Here is a 24,703-nt window from a genome sequence, read left to right as displayed (position 1 = left end):
CTCCCAACGTAGATGACAATACCAATTTTATTAGGGACTGTTTACAGGGTAGCTCCCGCAGACCGTTAGGGACGCGAGATTAAGTAAATTAGTTTTACAAAAAGTTTCGACAGATTCGTGTTGATATTGAAGAGAAAGTCAGAAATACCTTCGTCTAAGCAGACAATCAAAAAATCAATTTTCAGGGGATTTTAAAAATTCGTTTCTGATATCGGCTTTTTTCCTCTAGAGTTTCCGGCGTTATAACGAATCGGTGAAGTAGGGTATAAGAGCTATTTGACATCGCCATTCCCACGTGTTCTCCTTCCATCCAGCGGCTGCGGCGCCCGCCCTGACCCAGATCCTCCGCCCCCAGACTCGACGGGTAGCGGAGCCCCACAGCCTCCTACTGGTGTCGGATGCGAGAGTCTATTCTTAAGTATGGTCTCTTTTCTCTGTCCCACAGAATCCCGGGTTTTCCAGGCGGGGGGCTGCAAGCCACGCTCGGGAAAGGTGGCAGGGTCCTCTTAAGGAGGCCGCCGCGGTTACCTGGGGCTATGGGGGCTGCGGAGCCGGGCAACGCGTCCCCAGAGCGGGTTTGGGACCTGCCTCAGAACGTGTCATCACTGTGGCGAGGGTCGAATACGAGGCTCTGAGCCACCTTCACCCAAGTTTGGGGAGTCGGGGTCTTGTTTTGGGACAGTGAGTTAGACTGTAAGGCATCCACCTTGTGACCTTGAGCTGAACCCTCCTTTAACTGAAAAATTCTCTCTAGACAGAAGACCAGGGCCAACACCCTTATCTGATTTGCTGATTTCGAGGATGCATTACTTAAACGTTTCCCTTTACGCATTACTAAAAGATTAATCAAAGCAAAAAATGTAATCTGATGTAAACGTTAAATAACAAATTTTTATTTTTACATCTCAGCTGTCTACTTTGATAGAAGAAATCCTAGAATTAAAAGAGACCTTAAGGGCTCAGCTTTAGAGAACCTTTTAAATCTTGATAAGTTTCTGTATTTCAGTTACATTTCCTTCATTACCAGGCTTTTAGGCAGTATCTGTTCACAATTTGTTTTATAATTTATGTAAATTAAAAGATATAATGTACAGTGTCAGAGCTGTAAGAGACTTTTGAGATGATTTATCTCCCTTATTTTCTAGGTGAAACTTAGATGTAAAAGAAAAGTGACCTTTCCCCTCTAAGGTGTGCTCGTAGGTGTAGAAACTCATTAAAAATGTGACTTGTTTTGGATCTTACAACCCTTTAATCAGAGCTGGGATTAAAACCCAAGTAATCTTGCCCCCGTCTAGTCCAGTGCTCATAGGCTCATCCTTTAAGGCCTTGAAGCCATCCTTTAAACCCAAAAGGAGTATGCAGTGATCTTTCAAGAGAATGTTTTGCTCTGATTAAGTTAGGGTTGCCAGTTAATCAGGCACAATTTCCTAAAGCTGCTGCAAATGATCTAAAGTAAAGGGACATGTGGTAGAGTCCTATTTTATGTCAGTCTAGCAAGTTAGTTCAGATCAGTTTAGACATCTGACCTATCAAAGAACAGATAGCCCAGGAACAAAAAACATGGCTCACAGGATTGTTCTTTCATTTTTTTTGTTGTTAACACTTTTACTTACTTGCTTTCTCTTTCCCACTCTCATATCTCTATATATACATATATAGAGAGATATACAGGTTTTTTTTTGTTGAACCACTTACAAGTTGCAGACATCATGACCTTTAACCCTTATTTCTTCAGCATGTATCTCCTTAAGAACATACTATTACATAGCCACAATATGACTATCACACCTAAGATAATATATTCAAATTTCTCCAATTATCCCCAAAAGTCTTTATTTTAAAACTCAAAAATGGTTTTTGAGTTCCAAAGTTCACAACTGTTTAGTTATCTTAATTCTTTAGTCATATGCTAGAACAGCCCTTTCTACTCCTTTTCTTTATGACTTTTTTAGAAGAGACCAGTCTAGTCATCTTACACGTAGTCCCAAATTGTGGCTGTTTCCTAATTATTCCCTCATAATCAATCACATAAAACATTTTTGGCCAGAATAGCACATAGGTGGTACCACACGGGTTAAGGTGGTGATTGGCAGATCTTCCCAATGTAAGGGACAGTTTTCTTTTTGTGATAAGTAACTTGTGGAGATGCTTTGATACAATGCATATATCCTGTTCCCCAACCTATCACCCAGTAGTTTTATCATCCATTCATGATCCTTGCCTGAATCACAAGATTACCAATTACCAGTACCAGCCATGCTGCGGCCAGGATCAGTTATAGTGATAGCGGCCAAGGACATCAGAAGAATCACTTATTGTAAACTAAGTTTGAACAGAATTAGAAATTTGGCTCCAGACCTGGTAGAAATCTGCATATGATTCTAAAGACTAAATTGGAGGGTATCTTCCACCACATCCTGATTAGTTATATTATTTTTTTAATACTCAGAAATTTCTGGGAATTGTTTGTCCTGTGTGTTCACCTGAACATACATATTACATGGCAAAACAGGATATTAAGTATTTTTTAATACATAATAACACATATGCTAAATAACTGTAACCTCAGAACAGACTGAGGAAACTAATTTCACTTATTGAAAAGGAAAAGGTTTTTCAAAAAATCACTTAGCCAGCAGAAGTTTAGATTTCATCAAACAGACTTAGAGCTTGAAGGGGCCTCAGCAGTCATACTGTAATCCCCTCATTTTTCAGGTGAGAAATCAGGCCTCACTGGAGACATTCAACCAAAGGTTGGACAACTACTTTTCCAGAACAGAAAGGAAACTCATGCATCAGAAAAGGTTTGAGCTTGATGACTAACAATTCTCTTAAGTTCCCTGGTTTTATGATACATTTTGTTTGACACAAAAATTACTTAGCATTGCTGTAATCATTCCTAAGGCCCAAGCCAGAGATGCTAGAACTCTCTATCCCTTCCCTCCCTCTTCAGGTTTCAGGGATATAACCAGAAGGTATCCCCTGATTGGATATTTGCCTCTCTAGTAACAAACATTTGCTTGTAATATCTGGTAATTAGGACCTAATAAAAGGGCAGCCACATTGCTTCTACCGCTTCTCACTATCAGGTGGTTTGTATGGCTGTTGGACTTTGTCAGTCAACATAACTAATGATTAAATAACTGCAAGATAGAATGCTGGAAGACTCAGAAGACACAAACTAGCAAGTAAATTTGAAAATCATCTATTCACTCAACCGTCTCCAGTATTTTCTAGGAACAACTGCCTTCACTTAGGTATAAAAAAAAAGACAATATCAAAAAAAATTCATACAAACAACAATTTGGGGGTGCTCCTCATCTATATCTCTTCAAAGACTTCCCAATAACAGTCCATCATTTGTCACTATGAGTTGTATACCAATAGGGAAAGTGAGGTAGAGTCAGCAGTGTTACACAACATTTAAAGATTTCATACTTTCTGCCTCTCTGACCTCTGCTTGAAAAAGTCATATTATATGTGAATTTAACCTGAAGAAATACTAGGATAGGAACAGGAAAAAGAAGCTGATTTTGGCATTATAATTAGCAAACATGAACAGGTCTTTGGATAACCTTTTGTGCTTTCAGCTAGAGGCCTGCTGGTAAACCAGGTTCCTTTAATTCCTGTTTTATTGCTCTTGTTTGTTTTTTTTTTTTAAGTTCCCACAAAGTTTTCTTTTAACACCTAACCACAAAAGTTATCTTACCAGTTCTTGGATCTTTTCAGGCTGTTTTCTGAGTAGGAAGCCAAAAGAACTCTAGTTCTGAACGTTTGCTAACATTTACCACAATGCACACTGTACCTTGTTCTTTGGCAGGGATTAGAAAGCTGGGCAACCTCAAACTTTTTGAGATTATTGTAGATTCACATGCAGTTGTAAGAAAAATAGAGCTCCCTTGTGTCATTTACCTAGCTTTCCACAATGGTAACACCTTACAAACTGTAGTACAATATCACAACCAGGATATTGATGTTATTACAGTCAGAGTACATGACATTTCCATTTCAAAAGTCATGTTGCCTTTTTAAAGTAACACCTATTTTCCTCCTCCCCTACCCCTCCTCGACCCCTGGCAACCACTACTAAGTTCCCCATTTCTGTAACTTTGTCATTACAAGAATGTGATATAAATGGAATCATACAGTATATAACCTTGTGGGATTGGCTTTTTCACTCAGCATAGTCCTCTAGAGTTTCATCCAGGCTGTTGTGTGTATCAGTACCTCATTCCTTTTATTGCTGAGTAGTATTCTGTGGTGTGGGTGTACCGGTTTGTTTAATCATTCACCTGTTGAAGAACATCTGGATTGCTTCCAGTTTTTGACTGTTATGAATAAAGTGTATATAAACATTCATGTACAGGTTTTTGTGTGAACATAAGTTTTCATTTTTCTGTGAAAAATGCCCAGGAATGCAATTGCTGCGTGACACGATAGTTGTACATTTAGGTTTTAACATAGTGCCAAACTGTTTACCACAGTGGCTATATGATTTCACATTACCACTAGGGAATATCTGAGTGATCCAGTTTTTCCTCATTTTCACCAGCGTTTGGGGGTGTCACTATATTTTTTTAATTCAGCCATTCTGACAGGTGTGTAATGCTATATATCATGGTTTTAATTTGTTTCCCTAACGGCTAACAATGTTGAGTATCTTTTCATGTGCCTATTCGCCATCTATATCTTTTTGGTGAGGTGTCTTTTGCCCATTTTCTAATTGCATTATTTGTGTTTTTACTATAGAGTTTGCAGACTTCTTTATGTTGTCTAGTTATTAGTTCTTTATCACATATGTAGACTTAGACTTCATGTGAAGTCTAAGAATTCTTTGCCCTAAAGCCCGAAGATTTTCTCCTATTTTTCTAAAAGTTTTAATGGGTTTTATGTTCTATATTTAAGTCCCAGATCCATTCTGAGATAATTTTTGTATAAAGTGAAAGACTTACGTTGAGGTTAAATTTTTTGCCTATGGATGTACAGTTGTACCAGCACCACTTGTTGTAAAGGCTACCTTCACTTAACTGGTTTTGCATCTTTACCAAAAATCAGTTGGGCATATTTGTGTTATTATTTCTGGGTTCTCTATCCTGTTTCATGGATCTATGTGTCGGCTTTTCCACCAAAATCACACAATACTGATTACTGTAGCTATGTAATAAGTCTTGAAATCAGGTAGGCTGATTCCTCCCACTTTATTAGTCTTTTTTTGAATTGTTCAAGTCCATTTGCTTTCCAGATAAATTTAAAAATAATCTTGTCTATATTTATAATAAATGTTACTGGGACCTTGATAGGAATTGCATTAAGCCTGTATATCAATTTTGGGAAAATTTACATCATTACTATGCTGAGTTTTACAATCCATGAACACAATGTGTCTTTCCATTTATTTAAGTCTTTGATTTCTTTCATCAGCATTTTGTAGTTTTCAGCATGCCTTGTTAGATTTACCTGTACATGCCTTGTTAGATTTACCCATAAATCTTTTTTTTTGAGTGATTATAAATGGTATTGTATTTTTAATTTCAGTAACACTGAAAATTACAGTTTTTACAACTGATTTTTGCCATGTTTATCTTGTATACTGTGATCTTGCTGACTTGCTGAACTATCTTGTTCTCGGGTTTCTTTGTAGATTCTTTGCGATTTTCTGTGTTCACATTCATGTCATCTTCAAAGAGGGACAGTTTTATTTTCTTCCTTTACAATTTATATGTCTTATTTCTTTTTCTTGAGTTACTGCACTGGGTAGAACTTCCAGCAGTATATTCAGTAAGAGTAGTAAGGGCAGACATCTGGCTTTGCTCACTGTCTTATGGGAAAGTGTTCAGTCTTTCACCATGAACTGTGTAGTACAGGGTGTAGGATGTTTTTGTAGGTGTACATTACCAAGTTGAAGAAGTTCCCCTGTCTTCCTAATCTTCAGTTTTTAACATGAATGGGTACTGACTTTGTCAAATGCTTTTTCTGCATCAATTGATATGATCATGACTTATTTTTTCATCTATTAATATGGTGGATAATAGATTTTTAAATATTGAATTAGCCTTGCATCTCTAGAATAAATCCTACTTATTAGAGGTGTGTATTTTTTTTAATATATTACTGAACTATATTTGCTATTATTTTGTTAAGGATTTTTATGTCTATTTTATGAAGATATTTTTCTGTAGTTTTCTTGTATGTATCTTCTTTATCTGGTTTTGATATCAGGATAATAGTAAATTCATGAGCAAGTTGTTAGATTTATGTATATAGAGTTGTTCATAGTTCTGTTATCCTTTTGATATCTGCAGGGTCTATGGTACTATATACCTTGTTTTATTCCTGATAATGATAATATGTGACTCTTTTTCTTTGTTAGTCTTGCTAGAGGTTTGTCTGTTATAGTCTTTTCAAAGAACCAGCTCTTTATTTCACTGATTTTTGTCTGTTGCTTTTCTGTTTTCATTTTGGTTGATTTCTGTTATTATTTTCTTTCTTCTACATGCTTTGTGGGTTTATTTTGCTCTTTTCTAGGTTCTTGAGGTAAAAAGAAAAACAAATAGTTGATTTGATGCATTTCCTCTTTAATGTATGCATTTAGTACTATAAAATTTTCCTCTTGGCACTTGATTTAGCTGTGTCACACAAATTTTAATATGCTGTATTTTCCGTTTCATTCAGTCCAGTGACTTTTTTTAAAAGTTCCTTGAGACTTCCTCTTTGATTCATGGATTATTTAGAAGTGTTATTTATTTTCCAGATGTTAAGAGATTTTCCTGTTATCTGTTACTGGTTTCTATTTTGATTCCATTGTGGTCTAAAACAGACTCTGTATGATTTCAAATCTTTTAAATTTATTAAGGCTACTTTGTGGCCCCAGATATGGTTTTATCTTGGTATGTGTTCCATGGGCACTTAATAAAAAGTGTATTCTGTGGTATTGGGTGAAATGTTCTGTAAATGTAGATTGTATCCTGTTGGTTAATGATGTTGAGTTTTTCTGTATCCTCGTGGATTTTCTGTTGAGTTGTTCTATCAGTTGTTGGGAGAGGGATGTTTAAGTCTGAAACTATACTTGTCTTTTTCGCCTTTCAGTTCTCTCTACATATTTTGCAGCTCTGTTGCTTGGGGCACACACATTTAGGAGTACTATGTCTTCTTGGTGGATGACCCTTAATGTCCTTTTGTGTCTCTGTTAAATTCCTTTGCTGTGAAGTCTACTTAATCTGATGTTAATATATCCACTATTTTCTTTGTATTATTGCTTGCATGATAAATCATTTTCCATCCTTTTGTATTCACTCTGTCTGTATCACTGTATTTGAAGTTAGTTTCTTATAGACAACATGTACTTGGTCATTTCTTTAATGCACTCTGCCAATCTGTCTTTTTTTTTTTTTTTTTTCCGGTACGCGGGCCTCTCACTGTTGTGGCCTCTCCCGTTGTGGAGCACAGGCTCCAGACGCGCAGGCTCAGCGGCCATGGCTCACGGGCCCAGCCGCTCCGCGGCATGTGGGATCTTCCCGGACCGGGCCACGAACCCGCGTCCCCTGCATCGGCAGGCGGACTCTCAACCACTGTGCCACCAGGGAAGCCCCCAATCTGTCTTTTGATTCTTTAGACTACTTATATTTAATGTAATTGTTTATTAAGGCTTAAATGTGCTATTTTATTTTTTATTTTCTGTTTGTTCTGGTTTTGTTTCTCTTTTCTTGTCTTCCTGTGGATTATTTGAATATTTTTTGTAATTTATTTTGATTAATCTATAATGTTTTTGAGTGTATCTCCTTATGTTCTTTTTTAGTGGTTGCTCTAGGTATTACATGACATATACAAAGCTTATCACAGTCTAATGGTGTCAGTATATTACCAGTTTCAGTGAAGTGAGAAAGCCTTGCCTCCCTTTACCCTCCCCATTTAAAATATACATTTAGAACCATGTTAGACAGTTTTATAATTTTTGCTTCAACTGTCAAATATAATTTAGGAAACTCAAGAAGAAAAGGAAAGGGTACTGTACGTTTTCCTACTTTTATTACTATGTTGTTCCTCCTTGATGTTCCAAGTCTCCTTTTATCAGTTTTTTTCTGCTCAGAACTTTAATCCTTTTCAGGTAGGTCTGCTGGCACCAAATTCTTAGTTTTCCTTCATTTGAGAGTGTCTTAATTTCACCTTCATTCCTGAAGGATATTTTTGCTAGATACAGGTTTCTGGTTTGACTGATGAGAAATCTGCTATTATCCTAATTGTTTTTCCCCTATAGAAGATGTCGCTTTTCTCTTGCAAGCGACATCTTGCAAGACTAAATTTTTTGTCTTTAGTTTTTAAATGTTTGACTATGATGTATCTTGATGTGGATTTCTTTGTGTTTACGCTTTTTGGAATGCAATTCAGTTCTTGAATGTGTAAGCTTCTCTTCTTTTGCCACATTTGGGAAGTTTCAGCCATTATTTTAGTACTTTAACAGCCCTGCCCTCTTTCTCTTCTTCCAGGACTCTAATAAAACAAATGTCAGTTCTTTTGTCACAGTCACACAGATTCCTGGTACGCTGTCATTTTTTTAATTCTATTTTTCTGCTATTCATATTGGATAATTCTATTTTCTATCTTCCTCCTTCCTTCACAGATTCCTTTTTCTATCCCCTCCGATCTGCTGTTGATTCTGTCTGTTGAGCTTCTTTTGTTTTTTTCTATTTTTCACTTCTTAAAATTTCCATTTGGTTCTTGATATCTTATATTTCTTTGCTGAGTTTTATATTTTTTAAATTTGTTTCAGACATTCTTAATTATTCATTGAAGCATTTTTTATAATAGCTATTTTAAGATCTTTGTCAGATAATTCTAACATCTCTCATCTCAGTGTTTGACATCTTTTTTTTTCTTAAGATCTTAGTTCTTGGAATGAGTTTTTGTTTCTGTTTTTTTGTAACCTAGACATTTTGCATCTTGTGTTATGAGACTCTAGATCTTGTTTAAACCTTCTCCTCTAGCTGACTGCTTTGACACTGCTTCATGGGGGGGGCACCTTATTACTGCCAGGTGAGGGTAGAATTCCAAGTTCCTCACTCTGTCACTAGAGAGGGGTGGGTGGGGTGTGTGTTGTGTGCCAGGGGGTGGGGGTGATGTTCCTCATTTCTGCTGGGTGAGCGTAGGAGTTACGGCTCTCTACTAGGCCTTCATTGGGTCTCCCTGGCTTGAGGACTGGAGTGCCTCATTACTACTCCCCACGTGGCCTCCACTGACACCACAGGAGGGCATGTGGCCTGATTACCATGGGGCAGTATGTAGGTCCTGAATCTCAACTAGGCCTCCTTTGATACCACCCGAGAGGGAAGGGAGAAAGGTACTTCATCACTGACAACAGAGGAGGAAGTCTAGGCTCCCCCATGCAGTTTCCACTGACACTTGGGGGAGGGGTCCTTATTAATGCCCAGCAAGAATTAAAGTCCCTGCTCCCTAATCACCCTTCTCTGACACTATTCTGGTGTGGGAGTTGGAGTGTCTCGTTACAACCTAGTGAGGGTGGAAGACTATCTGGCTTATGCTGATGTGGGTGGGGATGAGAACCAAAGTTTTTTCTGTGTTGGCCTGGAGTACAGCAGTTATTGTTTAAAAGATTTCTGTTTTATAGGCAGGCTTCCCTTTCCTAGCCTTTTGGCTAGAGAAGGCAGACTTTGGCTGGGGGTACAGAGGGGCTTTTTGACTACTCCAACTGGCATTGCAGGTTGCCAGCTTTTTCAGCTCCAAGTTTGTGATATATGAGACCCAGACAAGGGAGAGAATTCACTACTGTGATGCTTCTCGGGTCCCAAGGGCCCTAGCTAATATACTTTCTCCTCTCTACTTTTTAGTCTTATGTTTGTTTTATGTGTAATGTCCAGGGGTTTTAGTTGTACTTAGTGAGAAGAATAGGGAAAGCACATCTACCCCACCTTCCCAGAAGCACAAATCCTAAACCTCACTGTATGATATACTTACAGGATTCTCTGTTTCTTGGGCTGGTTAGTGACAAATTTTATAGCAGCTATAAAGATGCATCTTACCTCAGAAGCATGGCTGGTTTCATAACTAGCACAGTACTTGGTACATTAAATAAATGTTTACTGAATGAATATCTACCCATTATCTATCTAGCAAAATAGTAACTGCTGAGATCTCAAACTGTAATAAGTTTGAAGTTGATATTAGAAAATAATGGAATAAGTAGGTTTTGTATTTCATATGCAGTTTCCGTAGTTGGATGGTGTGGAATCAGTGTTTCATGACTTAAGTGAGCAAAGAGTAAATATAATGGAAGTATCTTACCTGGGACATATCAATGATGATAGTCACAGCAATACCTGAAAAATTGTGACCTTCAGTTAATTCCTGGTATTTTTCAGGTAGTTTATGTGGTTAAAATATATATATTATTTATAAAGCTGTGAAGTAAAATAGGAATAAAGAGCGTTCTTGGTAACTTTTTAGGTGTTTATGGGAACACTAGTTGCCTGCATGTTGGGCTAATTTGAAACCTCTACTGCACTGTTTGTAGCAGATACCGAAGAATTTTAATAGAAAAGATAGTTTTATAACTGTTACTACTAAACCAGAGATTCCCTGAAGTATAGACAGTCAGAATTTTGGAATGAGACTAGGATAGCAAATAGAAAAGAACTGGTGCTTTCCCTTGCATATGGAAAAAATAACTTTTTAAAAATGGCAGTAGTACTTGTGAACATACAGGGATAAGGACAAAAGAGGAGGGAAGAATAAATGCAAAAGGGGTAAAGTTTTATACATGGGTTGGGAATGCTGGAGTGGAATTACCATTGATTGTATTTGTTAATCAAAATGAGAATTTTCTTTCACGATAGTAGCATACACTGTGCCCTAGCTTGAATTTCCTACTTAATCTCCATGTGAGCTTCATGAAATTTTCGTGTTTTTCACAGCCACTTTAAATAATAATTGATGAGCCAGTAAGAATGACATACACATCCAGTTTATAAGATTTATCTGTTTTAGAACTAGCCAGGATAGAATAAGTAAATAACGTGATACATTCTTACATCATAATTAACTGATCCTGGGTCCTCCATTTAGGATATGTGAAAATCCCAGTAATTCAGAAACACTCTTTGACTTCCTTATCTTCACTTCTCTGTTGCCCCCAAGTAGATCAAAAGTGTCGTATGTTCAGAAGTTTCTGGTAAGTCTCTGTGATTACCCTTTTTGAACTGTAGAATGTACAACTCCTGTAACTTTCTCTTAGAGTCTTTTAGAACTCTCTTTCATGAGTGTTGTTGATTAATAAGTGGATGGTGTTTGTTAATTAATAGAACCTTTGCATTTACATAGTGATAGTAAAAGGATCTTTAGTAGCACAGATCTAAGTTGTATTAGGAACCAGGGGGATAGTTAACTTAAGTACTTATAGGAAGACACCAGAGAGCTCTTTCCCATAAAACCGTACTACGCATGGGACTTTAATACGTAGCTTTGCAAGGTAACAGAGCAAACTGTCTAAAAAATGGAGATTTAGATAGGGCCTTCGGTTCTCATAGCTAGCATTAAGAAAATCGAGTTCTAACTGTAAGGTTCTTATTAATGACCTGGGAGATTGTGGGGGGACATATAATTACATAATCAGAAATTTATAAAATATGAACAGTAATTTCAGGTAGACTCGTTTCAGTGCTATTTCAAAATCTGTGCTTGTTTTGATTACCTTCAACTAGCCTAAATAAATTTGTATACAAACTGACAAACTTTTACTTTTAAATCAGGTGACTAATAAACATACCAAAAGAATATGGCTGCACAAATACCAGAATCTGATCAGATAAAACAGGTAAGGTATTATAATTAAGGAAAAAGGATTTTGCAAAAAATTAAGGCACTACGGGATATAACCATGTCAGTCAGTGATCTCACAAAATAACTATTTATATTTCATTTCCACAGATGGATGTTAAATGATATGAAGCATATACATTTTTCAGATAACTTGAAAGATAATTCCAGGAAATAATAAATATTCAACATAGAAAATCTGACTATATTTTGTAGATCATATTATACCCATTTAAGGTAGCAAAAGAACCTTTGATTTCAAGTATTACAGGGTATTTGCCTCAATACATCAGTATTTAAAACATCTTTGTTTTAAAAGCAAATATTAAAGAACCTTCTGATTTGTTTGTAGTTTAAGGAATTTCTTGGAACCTACAATAAACTTACAGAAACCTGCTTTTTGGACTGTGTTAAAGACTTCACAACAAGAGAAGTAAAACCTGAAGAGGTATGAAAAGTGTTGCCCACTAAAAATTCTCTAAGTTCATCATAAACAATATAAATGGGATCCCCCTAAGCATTTTGCTCGTTCCTAGTTATTACAGGAATTTAGGCTAACCTTTTATATGTTCCATTGCTCAGAGGAACTTGAAGCAGCCAGACTCGTGGCACTGAGTTTTAACGATGCCAAATTTATATCACAGCCACACTGAACTACGGCAGACTTTTTTAGAGAAGATGCCTGGGACTTGCTGAATACATTGTTCCAAAGCAAAGATTCTTAATAATTAGCTTTCAGTCAAGATGGCCAGGCTAGAGAAACTTGACATGGCTTTCCTATCTGACCTTGAAAACTCAGGTTAATTTTGGAAAAAGTAGAGTTTGAATTTGGTGGCTCATATTGCCTAACCCTATTAGAAGTCTTAACTTTCAATATCCTCTTCAAAACATTTATATATTGGCTAAAGAGACATAAAATTCCTCCAGTGGAATATGTTGATAAATATTCATGCCAAGAACTTAACATATAACCAGCAATCAATAAGTGTTTGTTAAATAAATGACAAAGTTTGAGAGATGCTAAGTACAACAGTCTTATTAAAAGTAAAAAGTTGAAAATTAAGAATGTCGTGAATGGGAGTCTCTCATTAAAAAGAACAAACCTGATACTGGGCCTACATTTTAACATCAGAATAAGAGATGGGAATGTGGGATTTCAGTTAATATTGAAACACAGAAACTGCAGAAATCTAGTCCAGAAGGCAGGGACTGACTTACCATTGTTTTTAGTACCATCCAAACTGGTAAGCATTCAGTATATATTAATTTTTGTAAATGGATGAAAGTATTAACAATTGAAAGCTATGATCACTTGCTACTCATTATACCATTTAATTCTCAGATATATTCAAAGAAAAGAAAAGTACCCACTGGTTATTTTTTTAGAATAGATGCAATTTCTTTTAATTAATATTTTTGTGTTGACTCTTGGATCTTTTTATTTCTAGACCACCTGTTCAGAGCATTGCTTACAGAAATATTTAAAAATGACTCAACGAATATCTATGAGATTTCAGGAATATCATATTCAGCAGAATGAAGCCCTGGCTGCCAAAGCAGGACTCCTTGGCCAACCACGATAGAGAAGTCCTAATGCATGGACTTTTGATGAAAGATTGCCAACAGCTGTTGCACCGGAAATGCGGATTCACCTGACAGAATCCCATGAAAGCAGTAGCCACCATGTTAAACCATCTGTCATGACTGTTTGGCAAACGGAAACCACTGGGGAAACAACATTGCTGTTTACCAGAATAATCAAAATAGGTCTTATTGTTCAATGAAAATAATAAGATGCAACACTTGTTGACGCCTTAAGATTCAGCAGCTTGGTCACTTGATTAGAGAAATAAACCATGGTTTCTTCAATTATGACTGTTAATTTTAAAGCAAAATACGTGTTCAATCATGTATGAGACAGAAAAAAAATTTTATTACTAAAAGGAAAATAAATGGAAATATCACTGAGCAGTTTATACTATATAGCACCATAGCATTCTGACTGGATTGTGGATACATTGAAATGTTTTTCAATCAGGATCATCCTCCAAGTATTCCTGTTCATTCATGTCTGCCTCAAATTGCTGGTAAATACATAAAATAGTTACTTGCTAATCAGTTTAATGCACGATCCTTTTCTTGCCTCCCTTCTTGTGTCAGGGTGGGCACTACACATTCTTATCCTAGCGACATTTTCATGTACCTTCAGGAAAGATCCCATCTGAGACTAGCTTGCAAAATGTTTAAGAATTGATTATTGTGCTTTAGTGGAGACTATGTTGCTTTGTGTTTTATTCAAAAGCTGAGAAGCCAACATGAATGATTCCAAGTCAGACCAACAATATACAGTGTACTCTCATCTACTGCATGTGATCAATGTAATAAAAAGTAATCCAAAGTTAAAGTAGTGTCTTAGAGCTAAATGAATCCTAAAACAAATCCAAACGCTGCAGGAAACTCTAGTTGATGCATAAGTACACCCAGCAGTTTGGTATCAAATGATATCCATTCATGAGCCAATTTATTAATAGGTATTAGTCTGCTTACATTTACCAATATAAACTTGTACTCAAGAGAACACTAGCCTATATGTTTAAATTTACCAAAGTGATTTCTATGTTTTGTCATATTATTGGAAAGTAGAAGTATTATTCTGCTTTGATAATTTACAGTTTTCTGTATTATATCTAATTTTTAAGCCATTAGGTCATTTAACTAACAATACCATTTAACTTATAGACCTCTGTTGACATTGCAGTCAGTCAATAATTGTGATGTCTTTGAAAGTACAAAGATAAACAGTGTTAACAGTGTTAACTTTAAAGTTGAAATGTTGAAACGTATAATACTCAACAAAATATACAATTCATTATGGTCAAAGGAACGTGAAAGAATAAGCTTGTTTCATCTGAAGACACGAAAAGCAAACAAAAATTCAGAGATCTTACTCATTTCAAACTTTGGGCCATTCACACACATATCAATACTTCACTGTTTCTACGTAATTAAGCCCAACGTGGTTATTTACAGTGTTCATTTCACAAAGATAATTAAGTATGTGCTTACCTGGCAAATGAGGGGAATTTTGCACAATAGCATCTCAAATACCTTGGGAGGAAGTGTGTGTTTGAAAACTTTCAGAAGTTCCTGTGGTTGCCCACACACCAAAAAGGCATTGCTGAGATGTTCAAGCCCCATTCAATGCTCCCCTGAAACAGATTTATAAGATTAGAGCAGAATTTTAAAGTTCTTCAAAATATACATTCTACAAATTACCAAGAAAGCACCAAGCATTGAAACTAAAAAAAACACATCAAACACGAGGACTTCCCTCGTGGTCCAATGGTTAAGAATCCTCCTTCCAATGCAGGGGATGCGGGTTCAGGCCCTGGTCGGGGAACTAAGATCTCACATGCCGTGGGGCAACTAAACCCACGTGCTCTGGAGCCCACGCACCGCAACTACTGAGCCCGCGTGCTCTGGAGCCCGTGCACCAGAACTAGAGAGAAGCCCACCCGCCGCGATGAAGAGCCCCCATGCCACAATGAAAGATCCCGCATGCCGCAACAAAAGATCCCACATGCCGCAACTAAGACCCGATGCAACCAAACAAATAAATGTTAAAAAATAAAGACTATTTGAACAAGCCACAAAAAGAGTAAAGAGTATAAAGGGGAAAATGTTGAGCTGCCAATTAAATAACTTTCTGACCCAAATTACTATTTAAAAGTGCACTCTTGAATTGGAAATGTTCACATTCTGCTATTTGGGTATGCAAGAGGGAGGTACTGAGTTTTTTTAAAAGGCTGGGGTTTGCCATTACTGATATGAGTTATCTTTAACTCTACATATGTGATCGATGAAGTATTACAGGTGAAACATCTTGATGTTCCAGCTAAATAAGACTTTTAAAACATAGATTGTATTATCAACGAGCTGAAACAAGATTTAGTGTAACATGAATTACATATCCAGGGGAGGAGAAGAGATTTATGAACTTTGATTTCTAGGTGGTTTTAAAATGAGTTTTAGGATGATTGGCTGTAAAGTAACTAAGAATGAAAATTTGTGAATAGTGGAAATTAATGATAGAGTCTCTCTTTAAGTTAAAACATGTAATCACTTAGTCTCACTACCTCGTTTTAGGAAATAGGCAAAGATCAGTGAAATAACTTAAGGTTTCAAAGCTAATTAATGCCAGAATTAGTAACAGAACCTAATTTTCTGAACCTTGAGACTACAGTGTGCTGCCTCTCTTCAGGTGTTATGTAATAACAGAAGTTGACATTTTGACATATTTAATATAACTAAGTAGGAAATAAACACTTTGTATCAAACCTTTTAAAGAAAGAAAAAGATATAATAGTGCCTCTCAAGTTGATGGAGCTAATGTAACCTAAAAACAATAATCAGTTTGGTTAATTAGATCAACCAACCAATAAATCCAATCAAATCAGCTAATCAGAAATTTCTCTTAAAACTTTTGGCTCTATGGTCCCTCTGGTTATATAGACATAAACACAACTGAGATGGCTACAGAACTACCTGGCAGCAAAGTAGTAAAAATGGGGTGGTGGCAGGAGGGAGTAGAGAAAACTGAGATTACAGAAAACTGGGTGAAATATTATTGCATTAGAACACTGGTTCTCAACCAGTGTACTGTAATAACCTAGGGAGGTTTAAAGAATACTGACACCTATATATCTGGAGAAAACTATAATTCTAAAAGATACATGCACCCCAATGTTCACTGAAGCAATGTTTACAATAGCCAAGACATGGAAGCAACCTAAATGTCCGTCGACAGAGGAATGGATAAAAAAGATGTGGTACATACATGCATTGGAATATTATCAGCCATAAAAAAGAATGGCGCAGTGGTTGAGAGTCCGCCTGCCGATGCAGGGGACACGGGTTCATGCCCCAGACTGGGAAGATCCCACATGCCGCGGAGCGGCTGGGCCCGTAAGCCATGGCTGCTGAGCCTGCACGTCCGGAGCCTGTGCTCCACAACGGGAGAGGCCACAACAGTGAGAGGCCCGCGTACAGCAAAAAAAAAAAAAAAAAAAAAAAAAAAGAATGAAATAATGCCATTTGCAGCAACATGGATGGACCTAGAAATTATCATACTAAGTGAAGTTAAGTCAGAGAAAGACAAATATCATATGATATCACTAATATATGGAATCTAAAAAAATGACAGAAATGAACTTATTTACAAAACAGAAATAGACTCAGAGAAGACAAACTTATGGTAACCAAAGGGGAGAAGGGGATGGATAAATTAGGAGTTTGGGATTAACATATACACACTACTAAATACAAAATAGATAACCAACAAGGACCTACTGTATAGCACAGGGAACTATAATCAATATCTTGTATAATCTATAAGGGAAAAGAATCTGAAAAAGAACAGATATAGATAAATATATGTAAAACTGAATCACTTTGCTGTACACCTGAAAGTAACACAACACTGTAAACCAACTATACTTCAATTAAAAAAAAGAAAAAAGAAAAAAAAATTCTGATGCCTGGGTTCCACACCAGAGATTCTTATGTAATTGGTTTTGGATTTGGTGGGGGATTTAAAGAATAAGCAACCAAGATGAGAATTTCAGAAGTAAAATATAGTAGAAGTATATAACCCTAAAAGTGCTAATTAATTTAGGGGCTCATAGAAATAATGTTAATCACCTTTGAGAGAGAAAAATTTAAAAACTCAAATTTGCAATTTTTGTTTTCATCATCTCAATATTTGTAACATTCACCTCTAAATCTAAACTATTACATGATAGCTCTTAAACATAAAGTAAGTAAAAATAAAATGTAATAAAATAATTGTTATTTTTCTTTTAATTTATAACTCATAATTTTCCTCTCCATATTTATACTATCCCAGCTCAAAAAATGTTAAAGCTGAAAGGTTCTTTGTATTTTAATTGCCCCTATATCCAGGGAGTATCCTTAAGCAGTTAAAAAATTTTTAAGTTTTGATTCATACAACATTTAGTCATTTGGAAAACCCATTTACTTAGAATTTTATCTGACAGCAAATAAGGTGTTCTTGTATTTGGCTTTGCTTCTCCATCTGCCCACTTCCAAGACTGCAACCAAAACTAACACTAACTGTAACATCGTGGAGCTGTAACTGTAATAAAGTGAAAATGCTGGGACAGTTTCTCTTAAACTGAAGCAAGTTGGTTAACACGTCTAGTTAGTTAAGTTATCTGACATACAAATACCAATCCATAAATATTTCTCAAATATAAATTATCATAAATAACTGCTTACAAAAGAATGTTTACATTCTTACCTCTGGATAACCAAAGTTCTCCCATTCGTACTTCTTGCAGAAAAAGTTGTAATTTTTCATTCTTTGCTGGATCCCACAACTAAAAGAGTCACAGAATATTTAACAATAAGTAACGAATGTAAGGTATATGGTTACTTGTCAAAATTATTTAACTTTTATTTTATTTATTTATTTATTTTGTTGCACTGGGTGTTACTTGTGGCAGGCGGGCTCCTTAGTTGTGGCCTGCAAACTCTTAGTTGCAGCATGCATGTGGGATCTAGTTCCCCGATCAGGGATCAAACCCGGGCCCCCTGCAGTGGGAACACAGAGTCTTACCCCACCAGGGGCCACAGGGAAGTCCCTTAACTTTTATTTTAAAAGCACATCTTGGGCTTCTCTGGTGGCGCAGTGGTTGGAAGTCTGCCTGCTGATGCAGGGGACGCGGGTTCATGCCCCGGTCTGGGAAGATCCCACATGCCGCGGGGCGGCTGGGCCCGTGGGCCATGGCCGCTGAGCCTGCGCGTCCGGAGCCTGTGCTCCACAACGGGAGAGGCCACAACAGTGAGAGGCCTGCGTGCCACAAAAAACCCCAAAAAAAGCACATCTTGAATCTAGTCTCTAAATCCAAGCATGACAAATGCAGTTGTTCTTTATATTTAAGACAATTTCTTAAAATGGAGTTATAATTTCAGGCGCCAAAAAAAAACTATATTTATATATATATATATATATATATTTACAGCAGGCGATGGCTGTGAATTGTCACCATGCACATTTGATGGCCTTCCTAGATGGTACCTTGTTAAACCAGCACATCCAGCGTCTGCCAGGCTGCAGCCTGGCCAGTTTTATTCTTCAGCTTCTCTAATCCCTTGACACCTGGAACCCTGATTACCATTTTATATCAGCTCTTGTACTTTTCAGTATACTTTCATGAGTTATATTGTCATTTAGATCTAACAACTCTGAGAAATAAAGTCAGAAGACTAGGGTAATTTCTTAAATTTAGCTCATGTTATAATTAAAAAAAAAAAAAAGTTGAAGCTCCCTCCTAAAGCAAACAAATGAAAAAAATGGCATATTCAAGTTTGGTTGAGGTGTTTGTAATAACTTCATATTTTACCCAGCTTGCTAAGTACACATAGGAGAAATCACACTGTAATCAACTATAACAAAGGTAGTTTTCTTTGCAAACCTATTTTCTTGCCTAGGGTATTAACCGTGCTTGTTGATTTAGCAAAGGGCATGGCGGGGGCTGGCCGGGCAGCTGGTGATATTCAGAAGGATGCTGTGGTTTGCTGCAGGCTGGTTCATGAAAGTGACGAGGTTCACAGGATGTCATCATCACTGGTACCATGCCAAGGGCTGGTCTTTAAAGCTAAAGTGGGCAATCCCTAGCCCAAAGTATCAACTCCACTGCCAGTCACTTCAGCTTCAGTCTTTTATATTCAGAGAGTTTTTCTGTTTATTTTCCCCAAGAATTCTCTTTTTTAAATGGTATAAACCTGCAGATGAGATCATATTCTAAGCTTTTATCAGCAAACATGCTGATGATCAGTAACAACCACAGGTTTCATTCATCAGATACTTAGTGAGCCAAGAGCAGGACCCTCTAAGGAGAGCTGGAAGGGGAAGGAGATCAAGACTCCTGTGCCCATCCCCATGGAGTCCAGAGTCTAACCAAGAGAAAAGACAAGTATGCTTGATATCAGTAACACATTAACAACAAAGTCCAATGTCTCTGGGGCTCATAGTACATTCCATCTGGTTGGAAGATCAGGGTAAGTTTCTCAGAAAAGATAGCATTTGAGATGTGGAGAAGCTCAGTGAAAGTCTGATGAAGAAAGTACAAGTGATGCCAAACTGCAGGGAAAAATATCAAGTGAGCTTATGTAGCTGGATTATGATAGGGTGAATGGAGCAACAATAATAATAATTACCAATTACTGAAGGCCAGCTATGGACTGAAAACTTTCCATGTATTATTTCTAATCCTTAGGAAAATAAGGCTGTCAATACAGAAGGCACCCATGGTGCCAAGTCCTTGGTGCCAAGCTGAGAGGGTTCGTCTTTCATCTGCAGAGTAGGGAGCTACTGCAAAGTGTTACATATACACAGCTGCGGTTTAGAAGGAATTTACTCTGAGAGCATAAGAAAAGAGGCAGTGAGACAGTTAAGAAATTATTACAGTATCCTGGGTAAAAGGTGATAAAAGCCTGAGGTAGTACAGGAGCAATGGAAATAGAAAAGGAATAGGGTATGAGATAGAGAACAGAAAAATAAGGGGATTGATTGTGGAAGATGAGGTTGATATTTTAAGCAAGATGAGTTGGGTCACAGCAGGGAGCCTAGGGCTATCAGAAGCATCACAAGGAAACAGAGGAGGAGGAACAGTGGCAAGGGATGAGATGATGAATATACTTCTGAACACACAAAGCTGAGGTGCCAACAGATCATCTAGGCTACAGAGTCTGGCAGGCAGGCAAAATTTGGGACCCCAGGTCTAGAGCAGTACATCTGAGGTCACTTATGGAGAAGGGAAGGAGCTTCCAGGGAGATAAGGGATTATGCAGAATCTGAGAGCACTGTTTCACAAAGGATGGGCTGAACGAGCTATTAAAACTGCAGTTTTCTTGGGCTCCACGCAGACCTAGCAAATCAGTCTAAGTAGAGCCCAGGAATGTGCATTTTTAATGAGCTCCTCAGAAGATTCTTATAAATTCTGAAGTCTGAGCATCACTGCCCCCATAACCACTGGGCTACCCCGACCTCCTAAATCAGAATGGCTGGTGCTTGGGTCAAATAATCTACATTTTGACAAATGCCCCAGGTAAATCTAATGCAGACTGACCACAGACCATACTTTGGGAAACAAAAAGGGCCTGGGGTGAGGAGGAAGAGAGATCCTGGAAGGAGGAAGTGACATCTCTCTGTGCCTTAGTTTATTCATCTATAAAACTAGAAGAACAGGGCTTCCCTGGTGGCGCAGTGGTTGAGAGTCTGCCTGCTAATGCAGGGGACACGGGTTCGTGCCCCGGTCCGGAAAGATCCCACATGCCGCAGAGCTGCTGGGCCTGTGAGCCATGGCCGCTGGGCCTGCGCGTCCAGAGCCTGTGCTCCGCAACGGGAGAGGCCACAACAGTGAGAGGCCCGCGTAATGCAAAAAAAAAAAAAACAAAAAAAAAAACCTAGAAGAACAGAGTAGTTATGAGGATTATATAAAAGAACATTTGAAAAATCCTGCTTCTGCCTCTTCATTTGAAATAATCCAGATCTTCATCATTTCCCACCTAGACTGCCACTGATGTTTCTGCCTTTGACTTCCCTCCTCCATCCCATACTCCAAAAAAAAAAAAAAAAATTGCATCCATTCTCTGAAATAAAATCACCGTCACTGGTTATCTGCCATGACAGAAAAATAGCAAAACTTTCTGGTTTGGCATTCAAAGCCCTCCACAATAAGACACCAATCTACCACTCAGCTATCTCTCTGGCCACAACACTTGAAATATTGCAATTTCGTAGTCTGTGCCTCTGCACAAGCTGTTTCTCTCTGCCTACAATAAACAATATTCAACAAATATTTGCTGGGCACCTACAATGTACCGGACACTGTTCTAGGCACTGGAGAGACAATGGAGAGTAAAAACACAGACAAGGTCTGCCCTTATGGAGCTGATTCTAATAAATAGAAAGCATTAATCAAATAATCACACAAACAAATGGTGTAACTTCAACCACGGATAAGGGCAATGAAGGAGAGGGACATGGAGCTGACCCAGGCTCTACCCCAGGGAAAGCATCTCTCTCATGCCCAGCCATGGATACTCCCTGTCCTGCTTTCTTAACTCTGTCGATTGCACCTTTTTCCCTAAGAGACTCCATCTTGAAACCTCAGAAATCTCTGACTTCTGCTCTCCATGACCCTTTCATCAGCCAGCAAGAACTATCTATTTTTTCTGGAAAATTTATCTCACATCTCTCATCACTGGTTGCCACCGACACCACCGCAGTTCAGGATTTTGACTACCTCTCACCTGTACTACTGCAATAACTTTCTTTTCCTCCACTCTATCTAGCATACTCCTGCCTGATGTAACCTAAAAAGTTTTTTGCTTTCCTCCTTTTTAAAAAAATTCCTGCTCAGAAATCTTCAGTAATTCCCCCATTGAATCTGAATTCCTTAACCTAGCCTTCAAAGCCTTCTCCGATGCGGCCCCTACTTAGCTCTCCAACCTCACCTCCCACTATCCCCCACTGGGACTCCTCTGTCAAACTGATTTACTGAATAGGCCTGGCAGATCCCCCATTTTGCACCTTTATGTGCATTCAGTTCCCTTCATCCTGAACGCTGTCTCCCCTGAAACCAGGACCCAAATTTAACACATCCTTCCACACTCATTTGATGCCACCTCTTTTCCAAAGTCTTCTGTGAAGAACTGCATGTTCCAAAAACAGCCACAGCAATATTCCCAGAGCTAGATAGAGGCTATTGCCTCTCCCCTTGAAACTGAGTGGGCCTCAATGCAGTGGAAGTGGCACCACCTGGCACGCGCCCACATGTTCTCTCTCACAAATATATGTATAAATACATATATACAGTTGACCCTTGAACAATATGGGTTTTAACTGTCCAGATCCACATATACACGGACTTTTTCAATAAATAGGCACTACAGTTGAATTGCTGTCGGTTGAATTCTCAGATTTGGAACCACCGACACGCAGGGCCAACTGCAAAGTTATTTTCAGATTTTTGACTGAGGGAAGGGTCATTGCCCCAACCACTGTGTTGTTCAAGGGTCAACTGTGTGTATCAACACACACACACACACACACACACACAAATATATCACACACTTGCTTGCCCGGTGGGACCCATCAACCATACTGCGAGGAAGACCATGCCACATGGAGAGGATATGTGCAGGTGTTCTGTGCGATACACCCAGCTAAGTGGCCAGCAGCAATAACTGCCCAACGTGTGAGGGAGCGAGCCTTCAGATGACCCAGCACCTAGCCCTGGGGTCAACCTGGCTGAAGCTGAGCGGAGCAGAAAGGTGTGATTCCCACCCAGCCCTACTCAAATTGCAGATTCAGGAGCAAAATAAGATGTTTTAAGCCACTAAGGTTAAAGGAGCAGTAGATCAGTAGAACACCTCCATGATAACCCTGCCCTGAAAGTGATCCTCTACCTCCTCTGTGCTCCTGTTACGTGGGGGATAGTCTTCCTCCCCACCCCCACCCACAATGCTAACCTCTGCCACACCTAGAACAATGCCTCACACGTAGGAGGTGCTCAACCGACTGAATGAATGAAAATTCATAGAAGGACCTAAGAACTCTCTGAGAGATGATGTGAGTTAGTTAAGTTGGACCGATCGCTAAGATGATTGTGATTATCTTTAAAAGTAACTAATCAAATTCCATTTTGGAGAAAAAGAAGATATGTTCTGCTTTTGAGCAAGAAGAAAGGCCCAGTAGGACAGGAGTGGGCGGTGCATCACTGTCACCCAGCCGAGGCCTGGCGTGGGTTTCTAAGTGTCTGGTGCTGCTCAGCAAGGGCAAAGGCTTCTCTTTCTTTTTTATAAACTAAACGGAGCGACTTTTCCTACCACGTTTACTGTATAGCTGCCTTTTCACGACCCCAAATGGTTCTTCCTTCGTTCCTTTCCTTTCGTAGCGGACAATAAAAACTAAACGTAAGTTGAGCGGAAACGGGGTGAGGGCAGGCAGAGCGGTGCTCGGAAACGGCTGCTCAGGAAACGGTTGCTCAGGAAGCAGCCTGGGACCCTGAGGCCGAGCCGGGATCTGCATCGGCTGGAGGTTCCTCACTGTAACGCCACCTCGGCGTCGCTAAAGTACTTCCCCTGGGCGCCCCGTCCCTCAGCCTTTTGCTGCTGGGCTCTAATTTCTGCAAACAAAACGTGGCACGTGCTGGTAGGGGGCCGTCCCCACCCAGGCTTCCGTCCCGCGGGCCTTTCGGCGGCGTTGGCGGCACCCGCGGCCCGGCCTCGCTCCGTGGGCCCAGTCAGCCCCTCCGCCACCGGCCCGGTCAGCGCGTCCGCCGCCCTCCCAGCCCGGCCCGCCGCACCTCCAACGCCGTCGCACTCACTTTCCCGCCTCGGGGTCGCCGCACCGCTTCCGGTCGAAGCAGACGCAGTAGCCGAGGAAGGCGACGGCGCCACAGGCCTCCAGGGCCGCCAGGAGGCAGAAGGCTGTGCGGACGCAGGGCATCCGGCCGCGGGCGTCCCGCGAGTTGGGCGCGGGCCCGCCAGCGCGGGGAGCCCGGCCGGCCGGCAGGGGGCGTCGGCGCGGCGCCCCTCCCAGCCTCGGGGCTTCCTGTGCGCCGGGCCGCGGGCGTGAAGAGCTGAGCGTCGACGCCTCGCACCTCGGCCGGCGGATAGAGGAGGAAACCCAGGGTCCTAGAGGAGGAGTGTGGGAGTCTCACAACCACCGAGTAGGAGAGCGCTGTTCGAACCCAGGTCGGTCGTACTCCAAATTCCGCACCCCTTACCCAAACGCACCCCAGTCCCTCTGCCTATGACGCCCATTCAGGCAAATCACAGTATGTCG

At 39.3% G+C, this 24,703-nt stretch overlaps 3 protein-coding genes across 4 annotated transcripts in view; 1 reads left to right on the top strand and 2 right to left on the bottom strand.

Moving 5' to 3' along the window:
• The window catches only part of KIAA0586 (KIAA0586 ortholog), a 125,775-nt gene extending 107,551 nt beyond the window's left edge, over positions 1-18,224 (bottom strand). The window contains exons 1-2 of the mRNA XM_032622263.1: positions 18,146-18,224; positions 14,893-15,035 (exon numbers count right to left, since the gene is read on the bottom strand). The gene's annotated coding sequence lies outside the window, so the exon portion shown is untranslated. The remainder of the gene's footprint in view (positions 1-14,892; positions 15,036-18,145) is intronic.
• Positions 92-13,941, top strand: TIMM9 (translocase of inner mitochondrial membrane 9). Of its 2 annotated transcripts, XM_032622272.1 has the most exons (5): positions 98-418; positions 2,716-2,804; positions 11,760-11,824; positions 12,179-12,274; positions 13,275-13,941. In XM_032622272.1, the coding sequence occupies exons 3-5, from the start codon at positions 11,786-11,788 to the stop codon at positions 13,407-13,409; spliced, it is 270 nt and encodes an 89-aa protein (XP_032478163.1). In that variant the 5' UTR covers positions 98-418; positions 2,716-2,804; positions 11,760-11,785; the 3' UTR covers positions 13,410-13,941. The 2 variants fall into 2 exon arrangements, with proteins under 2 accessions (XP_032478164.1, XP_032478163.1); XM_032622273.1 differs by lacking the exon at positions 2,716-2,804 and having other exon boundaries at positions 92-418.
• On the bottom strand, positions 13,857-24,364 carry TOMM20L (translocase of outer mitochondrial membrane 20 like). The gene is given in 5 exon segments (XM_032621744.1): positions 13,857-13,910; positions 14,893-15,035; positions 18,146-18,224; positions 18,936-19,014; positions 24,243-24,364. Coding segments are annotated over 5 exon segments (477 nt in total).
• Between the last annotated feature and the right edge of the window lie 339 nt (positions 24,365-24,703).

This window comes from Phocoena sinus, chromosome 2 (assembly GCF_008692025.1).
Source record: "Phocoena sinus isolate mPhoSin1 chromosome 2, mPhoSin1.pri, whole genome shotgun sequence".
Taxonomy (NCBI): Eukaryota; Metazoa; Chordata; class Mammalia; order Artiodactyla; family Phocoenidae; genus Phocoena; species Phocoena sinus.
The sequence above is the reverse complement of the archived record's forward strand: the minus strand, read 5'-3'. Positions and strand labels throughout refer to the sequence as shown.